This window comes from Alligator mississippiensis, chromosome 3 (genome assembly GCF_030867095.1).
Source record: "Alligator mississippiensis isolate rAllMis1 chromosome 3, rAllMis1, whole genome shotgun sequence".
In the NCBI taxonomy this organism is placed as follows: Eukaryota; Metazoa; Chordata; order Crocodylia; family Alligatoridae; genus Alligator; species Alligator mississippiensis.
Window position 1 is genome coordinate 238,266,428 of NC_081826.1, and position 11,995 is coordinate 238,278,422.

At 40.2% G+C, this 11,995-nt stretch overlaps 1 protein-coding gene across 2 annotated transcripts in view; it reads right to left on the bottom strand.

Annotated features, from left to right (window-relative positions):
* Nucleotides 1-11,995, bottom strand: part of LNPEP (leucyl and cystinyl aminopeptidase) — an 89,806-nt gene that overhangs the window by 41,075 nt on the left and 36,736 nt on the right. For both annotated transcript variants that reach the window (XM_006261603.4, XM_059724996.1), the window contains exons 3-4: nucleotides 8,302-8,440; nucleotides 2,484-2,615 (exon numbers count right to left, since the gene is read on the bottom strand). In XM_006261603.4, the coding sequence (XP_006261665.2) occupies nucleotides 2,484-2,615; nucleotides 8,302-8,440 (271 nt within the window). The remainder of the gene's footprint in view (nucleotides 1-2,483; nucleotides 2,616-8,301; nucleotides 8,441-11,995) is intronic.

An 11,995-nucleotide genomic window follows, 5' to 3' on the forward strand; every position in this document is an offset into this window, starting at 1 on the left:
AGCCCGATCCTAGGGTCCCCATGAGCCAGGGCTGAGTTAAAACCCTATGTGCCACTCAGATAGATGGCATGGAGAGTTTAAAAGGTCCTGGAGTCTTCATGAGACAAAGCAGAGTTAAAATTCCAGCTGTGGTTTTGACAATTGGCTGATTGTTGGTTGGGGCTGGAGACCTGACTGGGGCTGGTTTCAGATCTCAGGTCAATTCCTGTCCTCAACTGACAGCTGATTGTCAGCTCTGGGGTTTTAACTTCCTGGTGGACGGGGAGCCCAGGATCATGATGAAGTAAGGCATGATAGAGCACAGTAGGGATCTAATCCCTGTGTGGCATGGTATATGTGGCAAAGCAGGAGGCACAACTGTTGGAACTGAGGGTTAGATACCATGGCACCTTAAACTGAATGTCTGTCAGAGCCATACACACACACACCTTGTCCCCACCCTAAAAACACCCTGGCATTACTGGAAAAACAAACCTTATCAAGAAGAAGTACCAAGCACTACAAAAAGAGCACCTTTTAAGGATTTACACTGCTCATTTGCCCATGTACACATGCACATACAAACAGTAATTTTAAGCACCCAAGGCCTGATCCAGTTCCACGATGCATAATAGAGTCTTAAAACGCAGCATTTTTATATGAGGACTGGGCACCGTAGTTTTCCCCACAGGCTCTCCTGGGTTTACCTTCCTCTCAATGAGGATCTTATTCACCCCTGAGATTCTCGAGTTTCCTTGCATTTGGTTCCTTCTCAGTGTGGCCTATGTGCCAAAGCTAACCTATTTAACAATTTCTTTGCAACTGCATGGGCTAGATCCCCTCACTTGGGGAAAAAGAAGAGAAAGGTTTGAATTTAGAGTAAAGTATAACAACCATAAGAAAAATTACCACCCATCAAGCTGCTAGAAGGTAGACCAAATGAAGACTGACCCATTGACACCAATTAGAATTTTGCCCAACATGGAAGAGAAATGTAATTAAAAAAAAATCCTGTATCTTTATTTCTGCATATTGGATTAGAGATATGAAGATGATACTGCCATATCAGTCTAAAAGATAACTATTCCTAGCAGTATATTTGAGAGTGGCTGCCTTCCCCTTCCACATTTTCGTTAACACATTACTCCTTGACACTCTCCAGGCAACTACAGTATAAGTGCTTTCCCCACACTCAGATTTCCCACCTCCCACAGCTCTAGTATAGCAACATAATGAAGTGCCCCTCATAATAACTCTACTTTCCGTCAAGCTCCTTAGTATCATTACTTGAGTTGCCCACCAACCTACTGGGATAGATCTCTGCTACAGTGCCATGCAAAGATCAAATGAAGTCAATGGCAGCTGCTTGATTGGTGGTTCTCTAGACACGTTCAGAAAATATCATTCATTTTTTCAAATTTCACTCGTTTTTTGACTATGGAAATATAATGGCACAATTTTTCTGTTATAAGACCTCACAAAGACCCCAAGAAGTCAGAATGAAATCTATTTGAAATCTCTGGATTTATCATGCGGATCATGCATAGGTGTTCACAAACCTAAAAGTGTTAATGTGGAGTGGCACCCCATGACACCCTTAAAAGGGCCTCACGGTACCCCAGGGTCCCATATAACCCTGGCTGAGAATGACTATGCTAGAGCAGGGGTGGGCAATTATTTTGGCCAGAGGGCAGCTTACTCAGTTTCAGCAAGCCATCGAGGGCCGCATGACAGGCAGCTCAGGGCAGATTAATATTAATTTTCTAATTTTTTTAGGGGCCCCGTGGGCCAGATAGAATGGCCTGGTGGGCTGCACCTGGCCCGCATTTTGCCCACCCCTGTGCTAGAGTCTCAATATCCTTGGGAAAAAAAACAAAACAAAAAACCCCCAAAAACCAAAAAAAAAACAAACAACAGGTCTTTTTCAAGGACCAAAATACTGACTTAAAAATTTGGTCTTCATTTACCCTACTAGGCAATGTGCTTATTTGGATGCCTGGATATGGATAATGGACTGAAGACAAGATTGACTATTTAGGCATTTGCACCCACTGCTCTCATGAGCAGCTATGTGGAAATAGCTATTCATGATAAGAATAGCAGAAATGTCACACGTTTTCTCCTTGTGGCTCAGCTGTGGTGGGTGGCAAAAAGCTCAGCATGGGTTTCACAGGGACTCCACCAATAAAGGGTGGCCAGCAAATACATCAAAATGGCATATCTCCTGGCTAGCTTGACATCACTTCTTCCCAGAGCAAACCTTCCCACTTCCATGTCCAGTACAGAGAGCTTTGTGGGTAGCTTATACCCTTACTTTTGGCAGACGTTCTGCAAACAGAAACCTGCTAAGAGATTCTGGCACACACAACTTGGTAGAATCTCTGAAGCTGGTCTAGCCCACAGTATAAGGACCGCTGCCTATCTCCTGTCGAAAGACTGTCTAGCAAAACCACAAGCGAGCCACTTCCTTGTGCAGAGTTAATTATACAGTGAAAAAAACATACCAGTGTCCTGTTTGTTTCCTGGCTTATATTCTTCAGATCTCCAACAACGAAGGCTACCAGGTAAGTACTCATCTTCAAAGTCGGATAAAACTCATCTTGAACTATTCCATCTGTCACTGGGACAGTTGTATTCTGCAGGCAGATGGAAAATACTGTCGTTAATATAGTATTATACACCTATATTATGGTAAGTGAGCTCTATGCCTCTCAGTACTCAATGAAATACATACTCCAAATATTCCCTAATATTTGACTTGAAAAGGCTTTAGGTTGTGCCATAAATGCAGGTTTTGCACTGCATTCTAAAAAATGCATGTACGCCTGGTATAAAAACATTCACATGTTCCAACGTTTCTACATAATTGTGTATCTGTGCACTTTGGCAGAACAGGTCATTCTCAGGGCATGTAGGCACACATGTAATTCTGTACTTCAGAATATAAAATATAAAATAAAAGAGATGCCATATTGTCTTTAACCTTCAACCTGATACCGGAGTGCCATGTACATGTATTTCTTGGTAAATGTCAATCTACAAAAATAACTGCTGTCAAAATAACTACGTAACATGGGACTACTGACTATTAAACTAAAAACTGCAAAAATTTGGGGAACTAACTGCTAACCTAAGCGACTTTCAGAACTTAAGAACTGAATTATTTGTGTCATGCTCTGAGTACATCTCTTTAGCACTGAATAGCATCATGCAGACTTAAAAATACAGTGACAACAATGAACTGGTACAGTGTCATTCAAGGGCATCTTGTCCATCAAAACCTGTACCAACACATTAGTGCACTATTCTAACCAAGCTAATATGTCTCATTATGTTTTCTTTACTAATAGAAAAAGTCCTCTCCTACCTGAGATCTTCTTCCAATTTAGACATGCAGGTAGGGTGCCTGTACATGAGCGTGGAGGCTACTCTGACATGCTGTAATTACAGTGTGGCAGAGCAGACTCGATTAATCAATTGAGTTGCTGGAGCGTGGTAATTACCACGCTCGAAGCCTCCAGCATCTCATATTCCAGTGTCCCTGCATTTAAAAATGGCGGCGGAAGCACCTGAACTCAAGCTTATTCAACGATACATGGGACACCATGGCACTTTAATTACAGAGGCTCTCAGACCCGCTCTAATTAAAGCACTGTCCCCACCCATACCTGGAGCCCTTATAGACTAGGATAAAGTCAACTTCTCATCTGCTCAAAGATGAACTAAGTTCCTTTAGTCTCCCCATTTATGGTGGAGTTTTCCAGACCTCTAATTATTACTGTAGCATTTTTATAATTTTTTAATTTTTTTTAAACATTGATTTAAAATACTGTTCTACTAACAGTTTCACTAATGACTGACAGAAAAAAATACTAGAGCGTCTGTATTCCTTTTTGATATTCCTCTGCTTAAGCATCCACAAACTACTTTGGGTCTTTTAGCTACAAAATTCCACTGTTGGAATAGCCAAGTCATGTTTGTTATTCTCCATGAACCCTTAAATCCTTATTAATCCTAATCACTTTGTCAGGTTGAGAGCCTAAATTATAAAATAAAACAATCAGATATATTGCCAAGAAAAGCAGAGTTACTATAGAGGAACTAAAGAGTTTTACAGGATACTTTATTTGCACAGTACCTCAGTCCTGCAAAGAAATCCCTGTATATACAGAGGTCCTTACGAAAAACTCAAAGTTGTAGAACTAAGTGTATTCATAATATAATGAACTATGTTAAAGAAAAGGTAGGTGACCATGTAATTAAAGATTCCATAAGCAAAGACTGTAATGCATGTTCTGAAGAATGCAAAAAAAGGAGAAAATGCAAAGAAGAACACAACACCACATTCACCAATATAATCACGTTTGAAAATGAAAACATGAGTCAGTGCAGCAGACAGAAATGATACAATATCAAATTATAAGGAGTCAGAAGAAAAAAAAATGCTTTCAGTCTAAGATAAAGCCATCCAAAAAACCCAGTTAATTTAATTTGTGAACTGATCATTTTACTTGTGCTGTAATAAACTCTTGGTCATTTCTAATTAATTCTGGCATATTCGTTTGTCATACACACAAAGAGGATCCTTGGCAAGAGACATGGAATTTTGCAACCCAACTCTCATTAACACTTTTCTATATTGGAGTGAAAAAGAACCTGAAAAGTGCTTATTTGAGATGTTAGCTAAGTGATTCCCCCATATAGCAAGGAACATGGAGACAGTGAAACATTTTAAAGAATGGGACAGTAAAAGGCATTGATTTAATTTTATAATGCATTAAAAAAAATATCAAACCGGGGATCAGGAAGAGTGAAAACAAATGGACTAATTACAGACAGGAGAATAGGCCCCGCAGAGTGAAGAGAAGCTGCTGAATTCACTGCAAGAGAAACAAGCAAACTGGAAGTGAGAAAGCCGGAGCTAGGCACATGTTCCACTGCGGGAGACAGCCAGCCTTGGGTGATGGAGTAGGGTAAACAGGCACTTGACAGATGGGAGATGAACCAAAGTGATCCCAGCATGGCATCAATGTGCATTAGGCTATCTGAGCAGAAGAGATGCACCCACTTGCAGTGAAACAGCTGCTTCAGTAAGCAAGGATCAGAAACCCATCGATGGGGAAGGAGCTGCTGCCTTTTATCATTTTATACAGAAGTGCTACAAGTCCAGGGCTCCACACACTGAAACCAGGGAGGAATATCCTTCGCTATCCAATCCTAAAAGAACAAGCTATTTCTGTTAAAACAAGCAGCAGTGCAAGCTAGCAATATCAGTGTTTGAAAGTATTATAATTAGGCATCACAGTTTTAGACCCAACTAGAATTAATGGGATAGGTTCACACATCACAGGCCTTTACTGTTAAAAAACGTTGCTGACCACACGAAGACAAGAGCCTGAGAGCACTGCACTGAATCACATTTTGAATATCATCTTTATAGCAAGAAGGGCTGAACATTTAATGTAAAGGAAAAGATCAGCTGCTGTGTTTAAGACCAGAATCCAACCAGATGCACAGAGGCTGCCATCTGCACTTTATAGACCCCTGTGCCCTTCTCAAACCTCTGAGAGTAACTGGGACATAGCAATTCCTTCACCAATTCAGAATCCCACTGAATTGGTATTTTGATGGAGTAGGCTCAGAGGCCAGGTTGTTGGAAACATATATGCACCAGCTCAAAAGTGATGTAAGACTGTAAGAGGAGTAAACAGCCTGCCTTCACAGAAAAACTCCGGAGTGGATCCAGCCTGTGGGGACTTGCTAGTTAGTCCCCAGATTGTTAGGAGGTGCATCAGGGGCGATCCAATTTAAGCTGGCTAGAAAAGGGTTGCAGAACTGCTTTTCCCAATCTGCCACTAATCTCAATATCCAGTTATCAAATCCAGGTCATAATGTTTGGCAAATGTATAGACTAAGCCCTAAAAGTGGCTACCCTGGAGATCACTGAAAAAGGAATAGTTCTCCAATATGCTGTGGAAGTATCTACTGAACGTAACAGCTGCAATGTATTAAGTGATCCATTTGGATAATTTCTGGGAACCCATGACCTGACCTTTCACAGCCTTCCCCAGTACCACAAATGACGAGAATGATTTCAAGAACTAGAGTCAGTCATAGCGAAGTAAGGCTGGCAGGGACCTCAAGAGATCATTTAGTCCAACCAGGGAGCAAACCTGCAACCTTGGCATTATTAGCACCACACTCCAACCAAATGAGCTGAATGGTGGTTTCATCCTGCCTAAATAAAGAAGGGATCTTGATTTCTAATCTGCTATGAGATTTGGAGAGAGAAAACAGGGAGAGAAATGGCTTGTACTGAATGAAAAAATAAACATCCCCTCACTGAAAAACCATGGTGGTGGTTTTATCCTTATGTAAAACAATGCAAGTGGATAGCAACTAGGAGGTATCTGTCAATCTTACTAATTCTCAAGGCCAAGGGGGGCTGCCAGAAGAAAGATGGCTATGACCACGCACTCTTCAAAAGGTCTCCAGCATAAAAGTGAAGCAGGAAAAGATTCCCAAAGGCCTACAAAAACTAAGATCCCAGGGCATGGAAGATTCCCAAAATGCCTAGTGTGGTGGCAAAAAGGTGAGAGCTGGAACAGCCCATTAGCAAGTAGCAATATTTTGTTCCAGGCCAGACAGATTTATTTAACAAACAGAGCATTCACACTTTAAAAAAATGCAGAGAAGTAGGTCTTTATATAGAAGAAAGGCAGAATATCTCAGCATTTTTCACCTTTGGAATTTAGTTTTAGGTGGTTCCATCTGCTTGGACCTCTCCCAGGCTTCCAATACTCCTAGGAAGGGAAGTCAGAAGAGTGTACTGGTGGTAAAGTCAGGAGTTGCTCTCCTTGGGGTAATCCCTTGAGAGAAGAGAAAGATATATCTAGAGCACAATCTACAATAGATTCTCCGCTAGAAAAAGTGAGGAAGAGGTAGAGATAGAAGAGGTGCAGGAAGTGGAGATGCTGGGAGTGGTAGTAGTAATAGTTCTGCCCTTTCAGTAGTAAAGACAGAACAGACTCCGTACAACTGCTTTTTTTCTCCTGCAAACTACACACTCACAAATAAGACATACACCCTGTTTTGGGAAGATGGAATGAAGGGTAAACGCTGGCCCCTTTCTCCCCAAGGTTGGCAGGGGAAGAAACAAAGAAACCATTTTATAACATCTCCATCCTTCCGTTTCTCCATCCCAGTGTGAAAAACCAGCTTCTCACTTAAGTCATAAACCCCAATTTTGGAGGGTTGATTTTTTGGGACAGTTGTTCATTATAGGTTTGTACAAAATCTAGCATGGATCCCTAATGTTACATACGGTATTTCTTCTCAGTACCAGAGAAGATGGTGCCAGTCACACTGGTATCAAGGTTTGTACTGGGTGCTTAAATGCTAGAAATTTGTAATAGGTCATCCAGGAGCATTAAGGACTCTGGTACAAAGCATTCTAGTGAGCAGTCCTTGCTGATGCAAGTTTTGGACAGCAAGCAAGGAAATGAGATGTTAGCTTGTCCAGGTAGATCAGGTCTCTGGACTCATGGCTACAGGGTTTTTTTTCCTTCTTTCCCATTCGGGAATGATGCTCCAAGTCAGATGTATCCTACCTAGATGTAGTGGAGATGGTACTGGCTTTTAGTCCGGAGCAAGTGCTGAACTCTGCATGATAGATGATAGTTTACTAACTGAATCAGTTGTAAAACCTCACCCTGTGTTTTTGGACAGAGACCCTAGTTACAACAATGGTGAAAGAGTGAGATTTCTAGGAAAAAAGTCCCTTTTGGAAGTCAGAGATGATTTGGAAAGATGCATGGAACCAAGAGGCAGTAGGGGCCATGCTGTCCTGTGTGACTTGTTTTGGAGAGGAGTGGGGGGAGAGGGGAACACAAGACTGCAACAATAGAGACTACTGATCAAAAGATTCCATATCTCATGCACACACCGCAGGTGGGAACTACACAAAAAATAAATCTAACCTGTCTATAAAGAAATTCATGCAGCCACCAAAAATGTCCTAGTAGATTAAAAAATGCCCTATCATAATTCAGTCTAACCCTGACTGTAGTCCATCCACTACCATTAGCAAGACAAAACAATTTTAATTTAACATTAATAAATACATAAAATATGAGAATATAAAATCTTTGGAACAGAGACAGTCAGTCATTCATTATATATCTGTACAGAATCTAAAACAGATCCCTAATCTTGACACTACTGCAATACAAAGTAATACAAATATCATACAAAGCACTTATAAAATACTGAGGATCTAAAACCAGTTCTTCCAAGATTCTTACACTAGAAGATAAATTGTACCTTTGGCATATTAGACAGGGTAGAATGTTGCTCATCTCTCCTTATCTTAATTAGAAACGTGGATTTAAATGCTGGTTCATCAAAGCAGGGGAAAGCAGACCTTGCTGCCAGAGGTTCAAACTGAGTTGCTGCAAGCCACCTGATGGGGGACAGAACAAAAAAATAATGTTAACATTGTATTATAAACACAGGTATATCAATGTCAACTGCTAGATGTTACAGAATTACTTTTGGACAGTTTGAGGATAGGGAGAATTAGTTATTCGTGAGAGACAAGAAACACAGAAGAGCTTTATCTAGTCATGACCAAGTCCTCTGCCATTAGGGTACATCTTAAAAATTTTTGCTGGCATTATTTTTATGCTTAGCAAAATCCAGTCAGAATATAGTCGCTAAAAAAGCAAGTGATCAGTTTCAAATAAAAGAATATATATATATATATATATATATATATATATATATATATTAACATAGCCAAAGGCAACTGCAGGATATATGGATCTCTGTTCTGAGGGAGTTTCTAACAAAGGGAATAATTTGATGCCTCAGTAGACCAAGAGAAAAGCAGCTTTTACACTTTATGCTACACTTCAACAGGTAGAAGGTGTCACACTAGATTCCCATTAACCATCTGCCACAAAAGAAATCCTACTCGGGAACAAATTTAAAGATTCTTATAATTTTTCAAACTCCTGTGCAAGGTTTTTGAATGCATGGATTGGCAGCACTACAATATTCAATTTGTTCTTTATTCTCACCCCTGAAAAGGGGGGGAGTCTGGTAAGAGGGGTGTCCTATTTCCCTTGTTTCTTAAATGGCATCAGGCTTGCAAGATAATTATTTGCTTTTTTCCATGACTACTTGTTAAGTTAGCTCCTTAAAAATTCAGTAGTTTTCTTTAACCATTCACCAAATTAAATGATACCTTGTTTTGCCTTTGTAACAACCAGCACTTTAAAAAGTACTGATCTGTGAAATATACTAGGGTCCCTCTTAAAGGGACAAAGTCAGAGAAATGGCTGATATTGTTACAGGAAGCCTCTGAAAAAGGCCTGGAAAAGAAGACTATTGATTGTTCCATTGGAATACAAGCAAACAGCTGCACTAAAAACTGAGACCACCATCTTCTCCTACAGCAAGGATTCCTAAACTGTGGTTCATGTACCACTGGGGGCACACAAGACATCTCTGGTAAGTGGGAAAAATTGTGTAATGGTGGATTTAATTTTCATTATAATAATAATAATTGGCATTTAAAGGGATTAAAATATAAAATGTATGCTTGTAGGAGTATGCAGGCAGCCGGTAAATCTGTAAGAGGGTGCACAGTAAGAAAAAGTTTGGGAACCTCCATCCCAGAGTAAATAGGGGAGACAAGTAAAGGTTTCAATCACTTCGTAAGACCTGGTAAGCAAATATGGAAACAAATTAGCATTTTTGTTTTCATTGTATTTGAATACAACATTAGAGTAAAATAAAAGTGTGTTGACTGAAGGGAGGCATTGAAGGGAGGCTTTCTAAAAAGGATACACAATGCAAGAGAAAAATATGGTACCAGCTGTTCACAACGGACATAAGTAAATTTTGTCCTTTAAATTCTCACTACAAGCACTTTATGTCATTTCATATTTCACCATAATACATGCCTTTAAGTAAAAGCTGCCCAGGTGCATGCCAGATTACTTTGCTCTGGCAATTTATTTCATTTGATGATATTTTGATATGATCCCCATCTCCTTCAATATCCTGTTATCAGATCTGTAAAAAGCAGTATTCGCATGCCAGTGAACCAATCAGACATATTTCAACAGAATGTCAAAGGAATAAAAAATACCAATGAAGAGCTTCCCAATACAGGACTGGGGAGGATCTGCCAAGAGGTATGCTCGAAAGTCTTTCACCATATGCTTAAGAACCTCCTTTCTTGGAGGGGTAGGGGCAGCACTGTCTTACAAACAGTCAAATATATAACATGTTTTGACATTTCAGAAAATAGATCTGTTTGTCATATGCACATAGACAAACTGGAACAGATTAAGAGTCTTTGATCCAAACTTCTGTCTTTAAATGGCAGCTGTTTGCAAGTAAGTTAGAGTCCCAACACCGCACTCAGTTAACACAACAGAATGAGGCAGGGAGAAAGTATCTGGAAGGGAGACGGAGGATTTCTTTTGCACCTCAACTCAAATGTGTTACCTGTTAATTTACTGCCCTCTTGTCAACAGGCTATGGGAAAGGGTAAAAAGATAATGACTACTGAATGTAGTCTAGTAAACAAGTTCTTTTTTATGTGAAAACAGGCAAAAATAATCTTTCTTAAACTATGCAGCTCTTAAACTCTATGAAATCAGCTTTATGGTAGATTATACTTGTTTTCAAATGGACTGAGAAACTGCATAACTCACATTTTAGCTAAAATGGCCACCAGTTTTAAACTGATCCTTCTCATTTAAAAATATACGCATAGAAGTTGGGCTAACCATAGCTACTAGCATGTTTCTAGAATAACTTATGCCTACCTACTATAACGCTAAAGGCTTGTTAATAAAGGACTGAGCAAGGTGTTGACTGCAAAACCAGAAAACAACAAATATCAAGCTGGTATTTCTTCTTGGAGGGAATCTGGTTAAAATATTCCTTCGACACTTATGAAAAAAATAACACATTTGCAAGCATTCTTTTCAATTAAGATTGAATCTGTGTGTGTCCTGACTAAAAGCCTTTGTATAAAATGAACTGAATATAGTTAATTCTGGATGCACTCTGGTCCCCTAACCTAAGAATACAGATTAAGTTACCATTAACTAAAACACAGGTTGTAAAAAATTATGGGCTAGATTTTGCCATCTTAAGATATGGGCAAAGGTATATTTGTAGTGGCTCTAAAAATGAAGGGGGAGCTGCTCCTGCTACTGCTGCCTGGGAGTGTATAGCAGCTGTTATGCTGTTAACTGATACATGCATGATGGGAGAGGAGGGTGACAAGAAGATTGGCAGCAGGTCTTCTTGAATTTGCTTAAATTCTCCAAATTTCCCTCCAGCCTATACCCTATACTTAGGGGCTTGGGCAGATGCGCCACTGCTACCAAGTCAGGGCTGGGGCTGGAGCCACAGCAGCTGCCTGTCCCCCTACCACCTCACACTCAAATCCAAGACAAGGGGCTTCTCCCCATCCCCTCTGCTCCCCCAATATTAAGTGGGGGGGGGTAAAAACTCTGTCTTGGAGTCAAGTAAATACAGTAGAATATTTGGATCAACTAATTTAAGGCTTTGGGCTTGTTTAATTGGATCTCATTTCTGGTGTAGCTGGACACAATGATTGCTTCCTTTACTTTGCTGACCAAGCTAGTTGTCATGTCTGTAAGGTTTACTTTATGGTCACTCAGAAACAGGCTTTGGGACCTTCTGCTTAGCTACACTTCTGCAGCTTGGTGAAAAAGGCCAAGGCTGGAAAAAACACACCCTTACCTCTGGGGCCTGATCTGTGTGTGAACCATCAATAACACGAGGAATTAGGATTAAACACAGGGAAAGATATAGTTGTAAAGTATTTAAGGAGAGTGAAAGCCTGCTCCATTTCAGCAAGCCTCTTACTCAGCATTTCCTAAGGAACTCTTTTATTCTCCACACATTTTAACAGCTCAGTGAGCACAAAAAATGTACAGCAAAGCTGATGTTTTTTCTCCCTCACCAG